We start from the raw sequence: 21,611 nt of genomic DNA, 5'->3' as shown, positions 1-21,611 counted from the left end.
GAGTTCACGGTCAAGTTACTCTCACCCGTAGTCCTAACATGTAGCAGTATTTTAATCTCTGTAAGAAAGATACCATGAACAAAGCTAGGGCAGCAATAAAAATATATGTACATTCTTGTCCGCTTGCAATATTGGTATACTAATTTTCTAATAGCTGAAGCTTAAAACTTGTAGTCCAAAAACTTTCTCTGGGAATGAAATACAGGGACAGAAACAGAGCTAGTTAATTACCCAGTCAGTGTCTGTCTTGAGTTAACCCAATATGAAAGCACACACAAAGGACAAATCAAAATCATACTAGCCGATGGAAAGAAAAAAATAGGGAAAGGGTGTTTAAGAAAATACACACGTTGATTCTACTTCACTTTCCAGAAGTCAGATGCACATGAAGAGATTTTACAGATGAAGAAAGTCACAGATGTGATTCACAGTGCAAAAAGGAAATCAAATATTAGACAAAACTCATTTTCAATTTGTGTTTTGAAAAGGAACAAACACCTGACATGTGTACCCTTAACCTACCTAATGTAGCTAATGTTCTTTAAGAACCAGTTCTGGCAGAGTTTCTGGTAAAAGCAAAAGGGAGATTATTGCTCAGTGTTCTGCAAGACTCTTCTGGCAGCACAGTCATGTAGCAGTAAATGGGCAATTGACTGCTTCCTGTAGCATGACAAGAGCAGTCACTATGTTGAAGTGCATGTGCTTCACAACAATCTCAGTGAGATTATTTCATGCAAGAACCATGACTGAATTTGTTAATACTGCCCAGTTGCAGTGGGACCAATCTCTGAAGTCATTCTGCAACCACAGTGGCACAACTCCCAGCAACTTTACAGGGACCAGATTTCACTTACATTTTAGTGACTGGGGTAAAGTGCATTTGAGGCAAGGTTAAAGGGCAGTGGTCATTAGTTCCCTACTGGGGTGATTAAAACAGCCAAGAGTGCCCTGCTTCATGCAATAACTAAGCGCAGACGTGCTGCTCCCCCCTTCCAACATGGGATGAAACAGAATTCAAGACAGTGCAGTAACTACATTTGATTCTGTTCCACATGGTGTTTCTCCCAAATGCAACTAGCCTTTCACTTTTCCAAGTTCCTCTACTCAGAGGACCTTGGGGGCCTGAAGGGAAGACAGACTATTGCTGTGTCAGGAATATCAACACAATAGAAATTACAAGGTTCATGGATTACTGTTAGTCCTGCTCACCATCATGCTCTTGTATTTGTTGCCTGGGTAAAAAGCAGACCACCCTTACTGCATGGTTTCTCAGGGTCACCTGCAGTCATACCATTCTACAAATACTGCTTTGACTGATAAAAGATTATGTGCAGCTGTGCCAAAACAAGCAATCATTTCTATAATCAGTTGGCACTGTACTTGTTTCAGTGTTGTCACCAACACTTGTTCAAAGACAAAAAATTCAATTGTTTCTAGAGCAAACTGCATTATCTGTCTCTTTGCAAGTCCACAGTAGTATTTTAGAAGATATACCTTGTTTGATGTATGTATCTAAAAGGAAATAATACCTTTAATGTTCTAGTTGGAGCCCAGCCAGTGCCATCAATCGAATGTTCTCTCAATAAACTGGAAAAAAAAGACACACACATTATATAGTGCAACTTCTAGTTAAACAAACTTTGTCAGAAATCTTCAGAAAGAAAACATTAAGAACTTTGGAAGTAATTGCAATGTAAGAATTACCTCTTGCACTACATCTATGTACTGGGATTTTAAAGCACAAGAATTGGTATGTTGTCCTAGAATTACATTCTACATAGGGTCACTACAGATCTCCTAATTTGAGCTCAACCTTTGTCAAAAAACCTGAATTATTTTCATCAAGCAAACTGTGACAGAAATCCTTGTGAGACAGTCTCCACATTGAGCTTTTATTTTCCCCTTAGCACACAGACACATGCTCCAGTCTGGAACATGTTCATCTTTGATGAAGAGACAGGCTTGCAGAATGACTCATCTCTCACCAAATCTGGAACAATTCAATCCAAAAAAGAATATTTTTGGTGGGATAACTAATTAGCAAGAAAAGAGGATTATCAACCTCTCTTCTGTGAAAGGACTTCAGCTTCTTAGCAGCAGGGATAGGAGAATGAGATACAATCACAGAATTGTTAGGTCACGTATTAAGTAATTTTTAAATTACAGTAGATGATTGGACCATACAGGCTACCCATATAGTTATTTGTTGAATGTGCCAAATTTTTAATCCAAGGAAATATACTATGACTAGCATTATTCCTTGTTCAATGTAGAGAGTCTAGGAACAGGATGATCATACTGGACAATCTTCCATCTTAACTGTGCTTCTCATCTCATTTCTGTGCCTTTAAAAAGATAAAAGTATGCCATTGCCACTAGTGCAGCTCAAAACTAATTTCAAGAACAGTGAAAATAGTATCTCATGGCTCCCATTTTTGTTTGTATTACAAAAGTTAAGAGCAAAAATGCTGCTGAACAGGCAAAAGCCAGGATTTTCAGGTTTTGAGCAAGTAACAAGACTTTTTAGCTGGCTCTGTCTGTTCCTCATAAAATTGTGCTATAGTACTCCCCTCTGCCTCTTCATATACCTTGCTGTGAGCTTAGAAGTGAGGAGTAAGGTAACACACAATAAAAGCACAAAAATATGCACTGATAAAGCTCAAAGTGCCTGAACACATCAGCTGAACCTCATTATCACCCTTCCAGCTTCCCAAAGCCTCAGAGCTCTCTTGGCACATCTCCAGCTGTGGACACCAGCAGCCAGGACTTGAGAAGAGCCACTCATACCTCTCATAAAACTCTGGTGGAAAGGAAATGAAGACAGATTAAGTGTACCTTTGTCTAATATTTCTCATTTGCTGATATAATTCATTTTTAGAGCAGCATCCTTGTTCTTCCTACAGACTGGGAATGATCATTAGGCCCCTAATCAAAACCTCTTCCCAGCACAGGATATCTAGTGAAACCACATCTCGTGCTCTCAGTGGGGATGACCTAGATAGAACAACCAGAGAGTCTGGGGGTCTGAATGGTGATCTGTTCTCAGAGCATCATACACACAGGAGAACACACACCTAAATGAGTAGAAACACACAAAACATCATGAACCAGTTTAGTGGATGAACAAGCATTTGCATATAGCTTCTGATCAAAGACCTGTCATCCACGGGTCCTGCTGCCATAGAGGAGCTGGGCTGGGCTACTAGGAGGTTCTCAAATGGCACAACCAGCAGTTTTTCCTCACCCACTGCTTCAAGAGACACTACAAAAGCAACTTCAAAATTTTCTGAAGCTCCAGCTGACACTATTTACAGCTTAGAGTGAATAAAAGTTACTGTAATGGGGAGATCAGTCCTGGAGAAAGCCTGCCTTAATGTAAAGCTCTTAGGTGAACACATTTATCAATGTAATATGTCAGTTCCAATAAAAGTTTTGCCTTCCTTTTGCCAACAGAAACTACCATTCAAGGCAAGTTTGACACAAAAAAACTGTAGTTCTTAAGGAAGAGAAAGTAGTAGTGCTTATTCCATGCCAGCAGATCAAGATAAAACAGTAAATTTCTACCATATACACCTTCAAACAGGGAATGTTTATTGATGAGCAGAAAACCAAAAAAGTAAGAATCGTAGAATGGTTTGGGTTGGAAGGGAGACCTTAAAGATGACCTAGTTCCAACCCCCCTGCCATGGGCAGGGACACCTTCCACCAGACCAGGTTGCTCAAAGCCTCATCCAACCTGACCTTGATTGACCCTTACACTTCCAGGGATGGGGCACCCACAACTCCTCTGGGAAGCCTGCTCCGGTGTCTTTCCACCCTCACAGCAAAGAATCCCTTCCTAATACCTAATCTTGACCTCCCTCTCTCACTTTAAAGCCGTTGCCCCTTGTCCTGTCACTACATGCCCTTGTAAAAAGTCCCTCTCCAGCTTTCCTGTACACGCCTTCAGGCACTGGCAGGCTGCTGTAAGGTCTCCCCGGAGCCTTCTCATCTCCAAGCTGAACAACTCCAACTCTCTCAGCCTGTCTTCATAGCCAACTTCAGAACCCACTTCAGAAACCCTCTGCTGGCAGGGATACATTATAGGGGTTCCTCCTTTGCTCTCCTCCCTGCTCAACCCAACACTGCCAGTGCAACTGATTCTGAAGGTCATGCTATAGATACGAGGAGTGGAGCAACTGGTGTAGAAAGTCCTTCTAAAGAGCTTTTTTGCTTCCACAGCTGAGGAGACTGGGAACAGCACTGGAGAACAGAAACAAGCTATCAACTTAATCAGCTTTTCTAACTGGGGAAGTTGCAACATTTGGCTATACAATGCAATTGATACAATTAATCAGTCTTCAGAAGTTTCTCCATTCAGCAGCCTTTAACATCGCATCATTGCTAACTGATGCCCAGCCAGTCCCCAAGCAACAAGCCTCAGGCTCCAGCTAACCCCCCCAAGTTTATATACTAAGCATGACGTCCCATGGTATGGAATACCTCTCATGGTATGGAATACCTCTTTGGCTGGTTCGGGTCAGCTCACCTGGCTGTGTCCCTTCCCAATTTCTTGTGCCACTCCAGCCTTCTTGCTGGCAAGGCCCAAGAAACTGGAAAAGTCATTGATTCAGTATAAACATTACCCAGCAACAACTAAAAACATCAGTGAGCTATCAACATTGTTCTCACTTCAGAGCCAAAACACAGCACTGTACTAGCTACTAAGAAGAAAATCATCCCAGTCAAAACCAGGACAATGTGATAAGCAAGCATATCTTTTCTAGGTATCTTGATATTTTTCTATCTGCATGTGCAGCAGAGGTAATATCTACAAGTACGGTCCAGAACCAATTAATATAGTTCATTATTAATATGGTCCAGAGTAACTGCAATCCATAAAGCACAGAAAAACTACACTTTTCCTGCCAAAAACTATTACACTTGACCACAAGTTTAATCATTTGTTTTATTTTAATTCAGGGATGATTATCAAATAAACACACACCACAGTATGAGGTACATTTAGTAAGAGACAGTTGGGAAAAACTCCGATAAGGAATTTTATTCTGCTTTTAAAAATAACTGAAGCTATTTTAACGTAAAGACTCTTGTATAAGTTGATTGCAAGTACTATATATAGTGCATTTTCCATTATAGCAGGCATAAAGCAATCCAAGTTATTTTAGTTTTTTCCATCTAAACAGTACGACATCTCAAAGGTTTGAGATGTTAAAGTATCTGACAATCAAATAAAGGTGATGCTTCAATGCAGATGCTGAAAAAAGTACTTCATTAGAATTATGTTCCAACACTAGGTTAATCTTTCATAATTAAAACCATTTAAAGACAAGAAATAGTGAAATATCCTCAGAAACGTGAGGTTTTACTTAACCTCAGCAGATGCTGCACTACAGTCAGAGTTTAAAATTTTAGCTATCGTTTGGTGTTCAGTATTTTTATTTCACGGGTTCCAAAGAGCTCATTTATACATTCATTTACTTGCACTATTTGACTCAAAGCATCTAAGCTTTCTCCACTAAGCCACATGGACTCTGGTAGGATTTAAACTGTGAAAACATGATCCTCAAATCAGTCTCCCTACTGTCAAGTGACAAGTCCAGCTGTGTAAAATAAAACAGTCCTAGAAGGCACAGAGAAACACTATAGGTCTGGCAAATTTGATAAAACTAGCAATACGTATCTGCCAAAACAACCTTCCTGTATCACCAGCCTACAGCTCCAAATAACTGTGGACAACCAGGTTTTTAGGTAGTCTGAGAGGAATTAGTGTATTTTTCTAGTGCATTTAAATCCTCCAGTTCCCAAGTGAGGTAAAGTCTATGGACACCAGCCCTCGCTGCCTGTAATCCTGCTCCAGTCTGGCACTATCAAGCACCAGGAACATACCAGAGCTTCCTCAGGCTGGCTTCTGCTGCCCTTTGATGTTAGCAGACCACTGTGGCTAAAAGCACTGATAACAGCTCATTAGTTGCTATCAGCTGATGAGCCTGACCAGTCTATGAAGAGTGACAGATAGCCCTGTGAAAACTTCATTTTCACCAGGACCTTGAACACAGCACTAAAACATTTTTAAATCTAGATGAAAAATTTGTGGTTTTTCAGCGCTGATTTGCTACTCAGAGTGGCAAACATTTTGGATTTTCAGAAGAGCTGTCTATCTCATTTTTATTCATTGCTTTATCTGCTTTTTCTTTTACATCTCATTAACTTGAAAAATGACAGTCATGCTTCTCACTTCTGTTTATGTTTCATTTCTGACCAGTTTCACCATCAGGTACTCATGAAAAAACACTGATATTACAAACTTTCAGAAACTGATTTTGAAGAGGAAACATTTACTATAAAGGAAAACCACACAGAAACATAAGCCTCACACTTTACCAAAGTAAAGCTTTTGGGATTCCTATATTGACTTACACTCCCCCAACTCTATTTTAACTGGCACATGTGTCTTATAGTGGATATTTGATGTTAAAATAAACAAATGGCTAATATAGAATAGTTACTGTCAAAAGTTTAAGGAACACTTTTTCCCTTCCTTTTTGAAATATAAATGGGTTTCAAGTGCTTAAGACATTCAGACATTAAACAAGGAAAGTTTTAAGCCCTCTCAGGGCCTGAGAACTATTCAGTTATGGAGAGAAAGAAAAACAAACTAAGCTTTGTTTAGGTTGGAGTTTACATTTTTACCTTAAGTAGAACAAAATGTTTAGTCTGAACCTAAAAAGCCAGGCTCTACATGGTCTCTTTTAAACATAGCAAGAACAGTATTTTCAGTAGATTTCTAAGTTCCTAAGGGTCACATGCCACTGATTTGCAGAATCTGTTTAAAAAAAAAATACTGGCATGAAAATTACATACAGTGTTTTATCAGACATAAATCTCCAAGGTTAAAAAAAAAACAAACCACACACAACAGAATGCTGTTGCTACCTTAGGCAGATTTCTCCCGTCTCTGTAATGTTCGGATGCCAGATTCTCGTCAAGCATTTTACCTTTGGAGGCTGCCAGGAGAAAAAACAAATGGTAATGTTATCCCTTAAAATAAAACTGTATTATTGTTGCAAGTCATGGAACTGAAAAAGGCAAATATATTTGATATTCACAGCCTCTGTTTGTGTGTTAGAGACAACAATAACATAACCTACAGGGGTTACATGAGCTTTCTCTGTCCTTTTAGCTTCTCTACCTCTTCACAAAAGCTGGGCTGATATTACTTTTTCTTAGAAAAATGTAACTTTAAAGAAAGCCAAGAAAATTTACTCTTTTTTCTCTGTCCTTCAGAAAGAAAAAAACATTCCAAGTCATTCAGTTTCTTAACACTTAACCAGTAAGACAACAATTTAAACCAGAAAACTACTGTTTTCTCCCAAGGCTTATTCAAGTCGGGTTTGTTAAAAACCAGCAGAGGATGCAATGGTAACAATCACATCAAAAGAATAGCTTCTTTTACATACAGATCTTCCTGTTCACAATTGAATAGAAAGCATCAGAGGAAGCATCAAGAAGGCACATCATATCCAAACTTAAGATACTACCATAAAAAGACAGCAAACTTATTTTCAGGGAAGATTACCAGATTTTGGAATTCCACAGTAGGTTTTAAAATACAGATTCTTGAAGTATAGTCTCATTTGCTCTAGTTTTGTGAAGTAAATAAAAAGCAGGTCATAAAAAGTCTGGTAGCTTAGCAACAGCACGTTGTTCTATCCATGCTTTCCAAATTACAATCTGCAGCTTTCAGTCAAGCAGATTATTTCTTATAGTAAGTGTACTGGAATACATCAGCACAGACCAGTACCTTTCATAACTTCAATTAAATCACGTATTATAGATGTAGAGCTATTTTCCTCCACTGCTACCCATTAAGTCTTCAGTCAAGAGACAAGATAGCTCAAATAACTGTATTTGCATAGTGGCATGATGTGTTTTGCCTCCTTGCTTCGTTCTCAACTTCCTAATTACCTTTTTAGTAACATTTTTTTAACTAAGACTCCTTGGAAAAGAGGTAAGAAAATATGCATAGTACTGAACAACCAATAACATACCTGTCTAGCACTAAAAGAAGGAACACCTATCACGACAACAAATCTGCAATTTATCATGTAGACTGTGACTTTTCTCCACTATTATTTCACATTTGTCCAATAACACAAAGGGCACTGACTGCCACAGTGCTGGATCACAGCATTATTGAAAATTAAGTGGCATGCAGAAAACACTCAAACTTTTTACCTTCAAAACAAATGTCATTCTTAGAAGTTTTCTAATAGCATGGCTTTCCATTAGCTACATCTTCAAGTTCTTTTGAAAGATTATGTCTAGTTCTCAAGAAAGGGAAAGCAGCAGTGCTTATTCCATGCCAGCAGATCAAGATAAAACAGTAAATTTCTACCATATACACCTTCAAACAGGGAATGTTTATTGATGAGCAGAAAACCAAAAAAGTAAGAATCGTAGAATGGTTTGGGTTGGAAGGGAGACCTTAAAGATGACCTAGTTCCAACCCCCCTGCCATGGGCAGGGACACCTTCCACCAGACCAGGTTGCTCAAAGCCTCATCCAACCTGACCTTGATTGACCCTTACACTTCCAGGGATGGGGCACCCACAACTCCTCTGGGAAGCCTGCTCCGGTGTCTTTCCACCCTCACAGCAAAGAATCCCTTCCTAATACCTAATCTTGACCTCCCTCTCTCACTTTAAAGCCGTTGCCCCTTGTCCTGTCACTACATGCCCTTGTAAAAAGTCCCTCTCCAGCTTTCCTGTACACGCCTTCAGGCACTGGCAGGCTGCTGTAAGGTCTCCCCGGAGCCTTCTCATCTCCAAGCTGAACAACCCCAACTCTCTCAGCCTGTCTTCATAGGAGAGGTGCTCCAGCCCTCTGGGCATCTTCTTGGCCCTCCTCTGGACCCTCTCCAATAGGTCCATGTCTGTCTTATGTTGGGGCTACAGAGCTGAACACAGTATAAGCTTTATACAAACTAAACCTTTTAAAAGAAAAAAAAGGCAACAAAAAGCCCCAAGTCTTCACAGTCAGATTGAACTACCTAGCATCTTATTTTGTTTTCATGATACAAAAATTCATTCCTTTATTTTTTCGAAGTGATTTTCATAGCTAAGAATTAGAAAAAAAACCCACTCCTGACATTAAGGCAAAGGTTTTTTCTTTCTCTCTCTTTTTTCCTTTGTTAGACACACAGGACAACTGCACTGTCAGAAAATTTATCTTCAGCCAAAAAATTCCCTTCAAGCTTGTTCCAGGTCATCTTTCAGTCTTCTTTAAACCAACAAATCTACACATCATTTCCTCAAGATGTTTTGCTTTAATGCTTCTAACAATCTCCAGGTCATACATATGACAAGGTTCACAAAACTTACAAAATCAATTTAATTGCTCAAACCCTTCTTTCGCCTCAGATACTGAAAGCTGCACAGGTAGATCTAACCTCAGCTGGGGGTCATGAGAGTGAATGGATTCATATTCTCATCTATTTCTAAGCAGCCCACTTATCTTTTAGGATATCTTGTTAGTTTTGATAATGGTAACTGACTCTCACATCCATTCTCAGTCCCCTTCAACATACTGGTGAACACGTATAGATGCGACAAGGAAGTGTTGCAAGCATTTGAGAACTATGCATATACTGATTTCAGTTTTGGTGGAAAATTTGCTGAAGCTGATCTGAAGCTTGTTGTCACGTTTCTTTAAAAATGCAGCTAATAAATAATCTCTCCCTTCTATCATCCTCACTAAATGGAAGATAGAATATAAAGTGCTAATCAATAAATTCATTTTATGTTTTCAGATCTTGATCAATCTGGCACTCCACTGGGACAAGGTGTACTAATACAGATATCTTATCTGTCCTGTAATTGTAGTTCTTCCCAACCTTCTCCTTAGAGGAAAAAAATGGGGTTCCTAAGGGATATCTGGAATCAATGTACTTGAAATATTTTCGCTAGACACTAGATAGTCCCAAAGCATTCTTGTAAACTGTCTGCAACTACAACTCCCCATTTTTTTCTTTACAGTTTCTACAAAATATAAAATTCCCCAAAAGAGCCATTAACAGGAATAAACAGATTCCAGAGACCAAGCTACAAGCCAGCCCTAAGGTACTTCTTGCCACTCTCCCCTATCAGATTCTAAAGAACTTAATGAGATTTGTGTTCAGTTTCAGCCAAACACAGCTGACCACATCATACAGAGAAATGAGTAGAGGAAAATGAAGCCATATGACCCTGTACTTTTGACAGGCTGGATTACCCAGCACAACAAGTGAAAGAGGAGCTACCTTACAGCAGGAGTGTGTTTCAACATAAGAACTGCCCAACTCATGCACTTCAGGTCCCTGAGCTTCCTTGCACTCCCTCAAAATTTCCAGTGGCATGACAGAGCTTGAGCCCAATTCACAATGTGTTGGTCCCAAACCAAGACCTGTATAAAGCAGGGTCACCAAAGTAGTAGATGGAAGCCTCTTAATTGTGATATCTGATCCTTCAGGAACCAAATCCCTTTTAATTCTTTGCTGTTTGCACAACTAACACATTGGCCAGAAAAAAGTGTAAGATTAGTGGTTCTACTGTTAAATTCCTGGCTTTTGACCACTGCCTAAGGCACCTCATGTTAAACTGGAGAGTCCCCAAGACTGCCTACTCTGACAACATGATATGTCAGAAACATGGGAGCTGCCAACAAATCTGGCTTGTGGTGGCAGACAGTTCAATTTTATGTGAACACTAAACCAGAGCTGTACTATCTATCAGGTTCCATTCCTTAAAGCACCAGGTCCCCTAGTCTTGTAGCACCCATTATTTCATCAGCTGCACCCCGGGGCAGAAAAGAAGGGAGTTTGCTTATTTTTTAAAAAAATTAAACTCTCATTCACTGGATATTAGTAGTAGTAGTAATATTTTAAAACATTTGCTCCCATTTCTCACCGACCTCTATTTCTGGGCAGCTGGTCAACTGAAAAAGCAGTGCTTGGGGAACAGATGCTGTGGACACAGAGGTCAGGCAGCAGCACTTGGTGCTAAAGTAATTTGCTGTGTACAGTATTAAATGTTTTACTTGTTGTTTCACAGCTTCCTCTGATGTCTGTATGGGCAGAAACATTCCCAGCAGGTTTTGTAAGCACAAACACTAACAAACTTCTATTTGCTTTAAACAAAAGCTCATGAATGTGCAGCCTGTTCCCGAACAAATATCATACTTTAAAATGCCAAAGTGACAGGCTTACCAACAGATTTTAACATTTCTAATGGCATGGTAGTTTGAAAAGACAGTATGGAATTAACTAACCCAGCTCCAGCTTTCTTCTCATGATCCCTCTGCAACATTTGTATCAATACCAATTGCTTTCTGTTCTGACACTATCCCACCACCACAGAACATTCCACACGCTCTCTGCTAAATAGCACACTGCACTGTTAGAGAAGCCGTTCCTTCATGCTGTACACCTCAATGACATAAAGAGCAGTACATTTGGAAAGTACACATTGTATTAAGGGCAGTTTCATGCATGTATGGATATGCAAACAGGAATCAGCCTTCTTCCTCCCAGATATGATGAAATATGAAGGGTTTTGAACTGTGGAGCAGGATATCCCACAATCCCTGCCTGGGACAGAAGGAAGCCCTCATATACTAGTAGAGGCTGGCATTTCTCTTAGTACTTTGCAGTTAACTTTACAGATGAATTGAGAAAAAAAAATCTGAAACTTTTTAAAGCAATTCACAACAGGTAAAATTAAGTGTTGATCTTCAAAAGACTTTTAATACCCTAAAAAAACTAAGTATCACTATCGTGAGAAAAGTTAGGGTATTATCTTTCCACATAGATCAGCTCCAAATTTAGGGGAAAAAGAGGCCTCTCAGGGTGAGATTTTTTTTCTTCTTGTACTCAGAACTACACTGAGTCTAGAAAAGATGAAAAGACAAAGCCTACTGGTTCCACCTAAAACAGTGCTATTAAAAAAAAAAAAAAAAAAATCAAGAAAGCCTCGGGTGTGAAAGACTTTGGATCTGAGCAGAGGATTCTGCAGACATGTGCCAGGTTTTCCAAAGGCTCCAAAAAAAGTAGCCAGTCTGAATCAGTCATATAGAAGGAAGAGATCTGAAGATCTGAGACATACCTTTTGGAAAACATTTTTGGGGCATGTAATTAAGTCCTCCTTTCAGGATGTTTTTCACTCCAACTGTCCCTGGAAAGCAGAGGCCTTTCCATACAGGACCATCTTTATATGCCTGCATCCTTGGGAATGTGATCAACTCTGCCTCAGTCATTAAGGCTGCAGGAAGCATCACCTGACTGTTCACTTGGACACCACAGAAAAAGGATGAACAGAACTCCTCATTCTGTCCCATTTCCAATATGGGAGTTTAAAGAGTGAGCAATAACTTTTAATGTGAAGAGTTCTTTGTAGTAATTTCATACTAACACTAAAAAGGGTAAAGAAAGATAAAGATCCTCGATCTGCTTTAACCAGGCAGAAAGAAAATTTAATTGAGAATACTAGTAGAGAGCAAATATTAAAACATAACGCCAAGAGCAGTCTAGTGCTCATTAGCATATGAACTGAACTAACTCAAAAAGACTACTGAGGCACACAACTTCTTGGGTATTGCCTTTGCAGAGCAGCAGTGTAGGAGAAAGATCACTTAAAGCCCACAGGCACCATCAGGTCCATCTCACTTCACTGTTTGGTTCAGCACAATCAACATCAATACTTGCTCAATTACAGTATTAAATCAGCAACAATAAAAACATAATCATTGAACTAACCAACATGACAATGTACAACTGCAGCACTTGGAAGAGCTCCCCTCCTTGGGAAACACGTTGCTTTAGGAAAAGCCTGTGGTGAGCTCTGTTACCTCTCTCCAGCTTTTCTGTGAAGTGTGGGGCAAAACACAGCCCATCAGCCTGCAGGAGCGGGGGGACACAAATTACTGGTAGCACTGTAGCAAATCTACCTGAACCACCCTTGTGCCTCCAATAGCCAATTAAAAATAGGAACCCTTTCCAGTTCTCAAGCTGAGAAGCTTCTAAAGTGATCAACCTCATCAGCTTAAATATGGGTAGTTATTAATAGTACATATACATGTTAATAATTCTGTATAATAAATATGGTTAATTCTCAATATAGTTATTAATTATGGATACAGTTGAACCCTTATAATATTTTTATTGCCTGACAAGATAACCATAATGAACATTTCTAGTGGTCAGTACAGCAGCTCAATGGTACAGAGACAGGTTAAGCCCTAACTAGCTGTGTGCTCTGTTCACAAGCAAGAGGCAGCACTTCACAGCAGCGCTTGCTCCAAAGCATCCCTCCCACATTTTAGGCTCTTGAACCTTTGCACCAAGGAAGTTTATAGCCCAGGTACCAAACATCAGCATACATCCTAGTCAGTCACACCTAAAGCATGAGGATACATTACTTCTCCGTATTCACATGCCACTACTTTCAAAATCAGGCTCCTATGATTTGCCCTCTGGCAGAGCTGTATGCCATGGCTGCAGTCCACAACGCAATCTTCCAAGTTTTTCCTCTTTAATTATATATTCTTACTTTTCCACTACGCCACCATTCTACACGTCTGCTTCTTTTCCCAGTGCAGATGCTGAATGCTCACTTATGAGGAACAAAGGGTGAAAAAAGAACTCCTCCCCAGAGAAGCAGCAAACAAAAGATTTTGGACCGGCATGCTACAGAAATTAAAGGATGCCATTACAGAAACTATACTACAAATTATGCATTTTATAGCTTTAAAAAACCCAGATGTTCTTTTTTTTTGCAAGCTAAAAAGATTAGCTAGAACGTGGATGCAGGCTCCGAAGCAGGGCTACAATGACTTGCCCGTCTCATCCAGTATTTCTAGTCCCAACATAAAGACATTCAGCACTACTGCAAGGAGCCTGATGCAGATGTGCTATATCCCAACCTTACTTATGGGCTGAAAGAACACTGGCAGGTCTGAAGAGCTCTATTAAAAATACTGCCATCACTTGTTTCAGTCTTGTGCTGCCTGGCAGAAAGCAAAACCATGGCCTCAGCACAATTTTCACAGTATTTGTGAACATACACATCGTCACTAATAATCTGACCATAATCAACTTAATGCATGTTTTCTAAATTGCACAAAAGCAAACTTTTTACTTTTGTATTGAATAAGAGGTGCTCAGAATTTAAAAATACCTAATTAATATTTGCTGTAGATTTTCTGCCAGTGCTAATCAGGGAGCCGTAACAAACCATAAGATTTTTTAATTATAGCAATCAAAACCATATTTTAAAAAACAAATCAAAAATAACATTCAGCTCCCCTGTTCACACATCACATACTTTCCTGCAGTTGTTGTTCAGGTGAACACCTTAAATACAAAATTTAAGAAATTGAAGTTGAGTGTATTTTATATATATAATATATATATACATTGTGTATGTTCCCCTGTGCACAACATTGCCAGTGGTTAAACTGCTATTATTGAAGGTAACTAAAAAACTAGACAGAGATCATGACAGAGTTTCCCCCTACTGAAGGCCATGTTTCTCAGGTATGTGATGGCACAGAATTATTCAATTTAGAACAAGGATGTAGTCAACCTTAAATGACCACCTTTGTATGTACAGTGTGTGTATAACCACACACAAGCTAGGTAAGGGTGGCCTGTATTACAGCATGAAATTCTTTGGTGAGGTTAAGGGGAACGGAAAAAGAAACACACAACCAAAACTATACAACTGCAAATAGTACCTAAAACACCTACACGTACTAAAAGAATTTATAGGTATAAAGACAGCTAGGATCCTAAACTCTTAAAAAAAACCCAAACAGCTCAAGCAATATCCTTGATGACTATTACTATGAAAGGAGAGCATAACTATCAAAAAAAGGAGGGAGAAAATTCAAAGCTGTTTCAGAAATGCTAGTCCTCTGCAAGCATGCACATTTTGTAAGATACGGTGAGTCTCCCAGGTACTTATAGACTATAAATAAAGGAATATTAGGAAACTTGTGAAGGCATCTTCTGGAACGCAAATCCAACAAACTTTCTACTCTATTAGCCTATTAGCAGTGTTAACGTGCCATCCTCTGAGCTCAGTCTGGGAATTCAAGCTACTACATTCTAGACCACTGCATTTCTTTCATATTTGTATATAAACAATGCTGTGACTGCAACTACCACATATATATAAATATATATAATGCTGAATATAGGCTTGGTGCATCTGAACATGAGCCAAAGGTCTTCCTGGAAACATCTCTCTAGCATCCTCCCCCATACATTCTTCAGCCTCTCTGAAAGAAGTCTGAACTCCAAAACTAAGAATACAGAAAGCAAAAGAATAGGAAAAAAAAAGTTAAAAGCAAGTGAAATTCTCAAACCCGTTCAAAGTAAAAGCAAATGATGCTTCCTTCTTCTTGCAATTAATATACCTAAATGCAAATATTGCAAGTCAATTGCTTGAATAAGTCTATTTTCCTTACATATCAAGCTATCATATCAAGGACACAGAATGGCAGGCATAATTTTTGAGAACCAGACATGCGCCCCAATTGTTTTCCACTTTTGGAGTCAATCTTGTTCTTTTGACAGCTAAGCTCTGAAAACAATGTCTGCAGTTATTTTTATTGTAATTGTATCTCTTTTGCAAGGCTCTGCAATTTTAGTAAAGTACAATATTTCTCATGCTTTGAAAAGGCCAAGCTGTCTGGAGATTTCTATTTATCTGCAATAAGATACTGCAATCATTTGTAGGTCCTCTGAAAAGCCATCTGCTTAATAACCATTGAAACTGTTATTTTTTTTAAAGATACTTTAAAAACAGCCTGGGAGACAACCAGTAGAACTGGCAGAGTGCGCTAAAGGAAACCACTTGCCACCATTATCTGTGCTTTCCAATGCCCTCTGCTGCATGATCTCAAAAGGGATTAAGTACCTAAGACCAGTATCAGAACTATAAACACCAGTCTGAAGGCCCCAAAGAAAAAAAATTTTCTTTTCTGTTCACCTACTTCATTCTTTCTCTTAAATATATAATTCTCTGTGAGAATAATCATTAAGTGCAGTTCTCAAGAATAATTAACACAAGAGAGCAGATAAGAATGGAATCTCAGCCAGAAGGGAGACTCTCAGGTCTGACTCATCTGTGCTTCCAAGAGGCTTCTGCCAGACAGTTGAGAAAACTTTTTTTTTCTTTAAAGTATCACAGAGTCAATAAAAGCCTCATGGCTGTTTGGTTGCAAACACTGGACTGCAAAAGAACAGCCAAAGAAATTATTGGTCCCATTCCCTGGGACTCATGACATTGCATCCAGAATTATTGTGTCCCAATTTGAACTCCCAGTAGCAGATACGCTGACAAAGTGGAGTGAGCCTAGCAGACAAAGATAGTGATGAGACCAGAGCACGTGTAGTACAAAGAGACTTGAGGGCCCTTGATTCATTCAGCCTAGAGAACAGAAGGCTGAAGGTGGAGACCCTAATGCTGTCTAAAACTAACCTAATAGGAGGTTATAGAGGAAATTGAGTCAGGCTTTTCTTAGAGGTGCACAACAATAATGCAAGAGGCCACAGACAAGCTGCAAAATGGGAAATTCTGACCTGATACAGGAAAAAGATACATAACAAAGGAAATTAACATTGGAACAGAGGCCCAGAGAGGCAGTGGAATGTCCATCTTAAATTTCAAAATGCCAGCTGGCCCAGGCCTCAAGCAACCAAATCCAACTTTTATTACCCCAACTCTGAGCATGAGTTCAGATGACCTCCAAAAACTCAAGGCAACCAAGAGTTTTATATAAACCCATGATATTTTAGTAACAGACAGAAGACTCTTTCTTAATGACAAGTTCCCTCTTAAGTCCTATTACCTGGAAATTAAATCTAAAAAGGCAATTATTAATGACAAATACTCACCACCATATTGTAGGCATCAGGAACTTCAATTTCAAACTGAAACTTTCCACCTTGGTAATAGCCCTCATCTAGAAAAGAAAACACAAGGAAAATAGGAAATAAGAAAAAAACCAGACACCAAAAAATACAAAATATCTGTCATTACAAAGATTGAAATAACAGCACAGGGTTATTGTCAAATACATAACCCAGTCACTAGCCTTAACACTGTTAACCTTAACACCAGCTGCCACGTAGTCCAACGATCCTGTGAACATAGCGTTGTCTTCCACTCCTAAAACATTTACAGCAGAAATTTTAAGTTGGAAGAGTAAACAATCCCAGATTGGTCCTGGAAAACCCGCCTTTCTGATCAGAGTACCAGGCAATACCAAGCTAGAGGAACCTTTGAGTGAACTTCTCCTGTCTATATGAAGAAACTTCTGCCACACATCAGCCATATGACATGCTGTACCACAACACCGACCCTTGGAATCTGCTGGATACACACTTCATTTGCTAATGCATGCTAAATCCTGCTCTGGGATTTAGCACATCTTCCCAGACTTGTGTTAGCAATCACATATGGTGAGTAGTATGAATAATGGCATGCAATAGCATGCTTCAGACAACATACAATAAAAGAGTTAACTTGCTCTTTTATTGTGGTACACTATCTTAGGATGATAAATCAGTTAGGAAAATCCAACTGCCTCTCTGCCAATTTCAGACTCAATACAATGACTAAATTTTAAAGTGTAAAATCTGAAAATATCTAGTTGCATTTAACCAGAGATAATGTAATAGGATAATGGTCAGCCTGCAACTCTTGAGATGGCTGTGCTTGGAAGTTGAAATGCTTGCAAATGATCTGAAATATGTCTGTCTGGCATTGCCATTATTGAGTTTTGTCATTACGGAAGAGAGACAGGTACCCAGCCCACACTGGGGGTTTGGGACACCCACAGAATACTCAGGCTCAAACTACCTCAAGTACTTTAACTCTCTATATTACACAGTACAGCCACAGTGAAGGCTTGAAGGTCAGAAAGGCTGGTTATCATTGCCCAACAGGGTTTTTTTTTAATATTTTTTAAAATCAACATCGTAAAGGTAAGTTCTGTGAAGCAATCTATAGTTTACAGGAAAATTAACAGGAGTTTTCTTATTATCTAGCTTGTTCCAAACCACACTAGCTCCTCTACTACAGGTCATCAAAATCCTCTTTCAGGATGCTGTCTTCTAGACCTCCTACACACCAACGCCCCACATATGCTTAATCAGGTTTCAGCCCATGCTACAATCTCACCACTGTCAGCGCAAGCCTGTAGCTTCCACACTGTAATTGCCATAATCACAAGAAAGTAGCCAGCTCCCACCTTTCTCCTCTTTGCATCCCTTCACTGACTTACTGAAAAAGAGGGTATCACCCTGTTAAATAAAACCAACCCTCAGCTGTAGAGGGAAGTGAGCCAGTAAAAGCTGATGCTGCCAAAGACAAGACTCAACTGTACACTATGCCCAGCTTGCCACTCTAAGACCTGTGCCTGCAAAACAGAGCAAGAGTTGCTAGGAAGTATCTCACAGTCCAGCTCATCCCAAGAGTCTGGGTAGACTATGGACAGGTTCAGCACACAAGCAGCATAGGCACAGAGTATGAAAAGAGAACATGGCTGGTCTTCCCCACCCCACACAGTAATGTTTACAGCTGCCTCCACTCTGAATTGTGCAGTGCAAAGCTGCAAGCCTTAGCCATTGCAAATCTCACTTTAATAACCTGTCCAGAACATACACTTTTCAAACACATTCTTCATTTCCACTCCAAGTCAATACTGAACTGTTTGATTTATTAAGCAGTCTTCTCAGGCACACTACACTTCACCAGAAAGTAAATGCACATGCACTGATTTTTTTAATAAAAAATAAAAGCATTTATCTTTTGTTTCCAAATATACTGAGATAAAAATCACTAAAGCAAGCTATTTCTAAAGAACGAGATGTAAAAGTTAAGTTATTCCAATATCCCTCTGATGAAACTGCTCCCTGTGAAATGTCAAAACACTCAACGTAGGACTCCGACTGTTCATAGGACTCTGACTGTTCGAGGAAGGAACAATTAGGCAAATGGTCCAATATCCTCCACAAGTTCAAACAGCTGAAGCACCACTGAGTTACCCTACAGGACACAGCTAACTGCACTTTATCTACCATCTCACACATTATAAAAGCTTTTTAGCCAAGTGTCAGGAATCCTCACTGTTTCCAAGTATAATGCCATTCCTTGTTAAACCACAGTCAAAGTAATCTCAGATCTTTCAGTGATTGTACCAAAACCAAACAAGCAACATCACAGAGGAATTCAGTGCTTGTTATGGTGCAAACCATGTAACTCAGAGCCTTCCACAGGCCTCCCCACTGCCCTCTGGCTCACAAGCACTTATCAAGCTATCACTTTCCAATATAAGCAATCACATGAAACACCCACATGTGTTTGCACAGGGAGAAGCCCACTGCTGGTACAGCAAGATAAAAGGAGAAACAACAACACTGTTAAGGCTGTTCAGGAAGTCCAGCAGCAGAAAGTTATTTTCCTTGGCTAAAATTTCACTAGTTCCTTGATTTTGTGGACTTGGAGCAAACTGCACAGCAGCTTTTCATACTCCACTCCTGCTAACGTGAAATAGATGCCTGTTGATGGATGTATCTACATGTGTCTTATGTCAAAGAAAATCCTCAGATTTAATGAATCCTCATTGTAACACAATTGTCCAAAAGAAACATTCAAGAATGGCTCCAAGGGAGGAGAGCTTGCCAAAAGACTGTCCAATTCCTGCCAGTCAAGCAGCAAGAGAAAAGCCACACTCCACATCTCTGCACACTGAAAACACCAGGCCCACAGCCTCTGCAGCACACAGGAACGTTTAAGTAGGTCCTTGACTCCAAGCCCAGACAGCAAGATCACTCTGACATTGCTCAAGAGATGCATGGGCTGGGGAAAAAAGCTGAACAGTTGTTCTTCATTTTCTCTGCTCTTCCCCACCACGCAGACCTAGCTCCACTTCCACCCAGCCATGGAAGAAACTGTCGTCTCCTTTCCGTAGAAGAAACTACTGTCCATGTGCAGGACGAAATCAGACATGGCAAGTTCAGCTGGAGGGGACAAGCCCAGCTGAGCCTCTCTCATCATATACAACCATCACCACAGAGTGCAAAGCTTCCTGCAGGTTTACTAAGATTAACTGGCATGCAGAGTGGTTAAATTATCACCAGTGTCAGCAGAAAAACAGCAGCAGGACCAGACAGTGAAAGAACACCCCTTTTCCTCAGCAAAAACATGTTTTAGATTAGCTCTAGCACTTTCTAACCACATCTTAACACCTCCACAAGCTGTAAGAGCTACTTCATGTATTAATTCAGTTTTATTTGTTTTACTGTGTTCTATGTAAGGCTGACAAATCTCTGGAAGACTTAGAGCACTTTACACATTGTGCCTCACACTGCACATTACTTCCACATACTTAGGTGACGAAGTTTCCCTCAAAGATAATTCAATATTCATTACTGTCAGCTTTACTAATGCATTACTACTCATTTTATGCTTCAGCTTTATCTTGGCATCAATCCATGTAGCACTAATCAAAAAATACCCTGGGTAGGTTGCTGGTTCTGTTACAAAGTAAGTGAGGACATACCGGATATTAGGAAGAAATTCTTTACTGTGAGGGTGGTGAGACAATGTAACAGGCTGTCAGGAAAAGCTGTGGATGCCCCATCCCTGGAAGGATTCAAGGCCAGGTTGGGGAGGACTTTGAGCAACCTGGTCTGGCGGAAGGTGTCCCTGGCCATGGCAGGGGGATTGGAGCTAGATGATCTTTAAGGTGTCCCAACGCAAACCATTCTATAATTTATCAAACTGGAAGAGTACAGCATCTCTCCTCCCCACCTTTTTTACAATTCTCCCTGTAAGTTTGTAAATTTTTTCACTAAAGCAACAGTAAAACATGCTATTTGTTACCGATCACTCAAATATATATTAAAAATTCACATCTCTGGAGGGCCTCAGGAGCCAGCCAGAAATCTTGCAATGCATTAACAGAATAAGCCTTCATGATTAAGTCACCTTATGGCATCTCAAGCAAGCAAATAGATTCTCCCGCATGGTAGTTTCCTTCCCTGTGCCTCACAACACCCATACAGTCTGGGACAGCAACCCTCAGTTTTTTAGGCATGTAACAGCTGTGGGAAAAACTAAAGTTCTGGCAGAGTTAATAGCGAGAAAAGTGCTATAAATAAAACTGTCAAATAAAATATCTTTAGCACATAACTTAAGTTGGCCACTGGCGAGACTTTTGCAGAAAGGGAATGCATCTGAGCTCATTTTCCCCCTACTACTTAAATTTGTCTTCAAGCTGTATTAACAGAGCAAGCATCCCTCCCACTTCAGCCTGTAGTTTATCAACAACCAGATTCTAACCTTAGTTTGCTTTTGTAAGATGTTTTGATGGCTGAAAGTGCTGTGAAAATACTAAACCAAATTATTTTATCACTTTAAAAGAAAATGCAAGATAATAAGGAAAAGCCACAAAGGATTTGCTTTTGATAGTAGCTCCTTGAATCAGGAGAGCTGAAACACTCGGCCATGTTCACTGACATTTGTCATTTTATAGTATGCAAGACTGAGAACAGGCTCTTTATT

The 21,611-nt window shown here is 39.7% G+C and overlaps 1 protein-coding gene across 9 annotated transcripts in view; it reads right to left on the bottom strand.

Annotated features, from left to right (window-relative positions):
* UBE2F (ubiquitin conjugating enzyme E2 F (putative)) overlaps positions 1-21,611 on the bottom strand; it is a 91,506-nt gene that overhangs the window by 46,324 nt on the left and 23,571 nt on the right. For all 9 annotated transcript variants that reach the window (XR_005105691.1, XM_037396935.1, XM_037396933.1 and 6 more), the window contains 3 exons: positions 16,937-17,004; positions 6,937-7,007; positions 1,530-1,587 (listed from right to left, as the gene is read on the bottom strand). Coding sequence is in view for 8 of the 9 variants with exons in the window: in XM_037396935.1 (XP_037252832.1) it covers positions 1,530-1,587; positions 6,937-7,007; positions 16,937-17,004 (197 nt within the window). In the remaining variant the exon portion in view is untranslated. The remainder of the gene's footprint in view (positions 1-1,529; positions 1,588-6,936; positions 7,008-16,936; positions 17,005-21,611) is intronic.

The sequence above is a fragment of the Falco rusticolus genome, chromosome 8, assembly GCF_015220075.1.
Source record: "Falco rusticolus isolate bFalRus1 chromosome 8, bFalRus1.pri, whole genome shotgun sequence".
NCBI classification, from domain to species: domain Eukaryota; kingdom Metazoa; phylum Chordata; class Aves; order Falconiformes; family Falconidae; genus Falco; species Falco rusticolus.
Note: the sequence above shows the minus strand (reverse complement) of the source record. Positions and strands in the feature narration are given on the sequence as shown.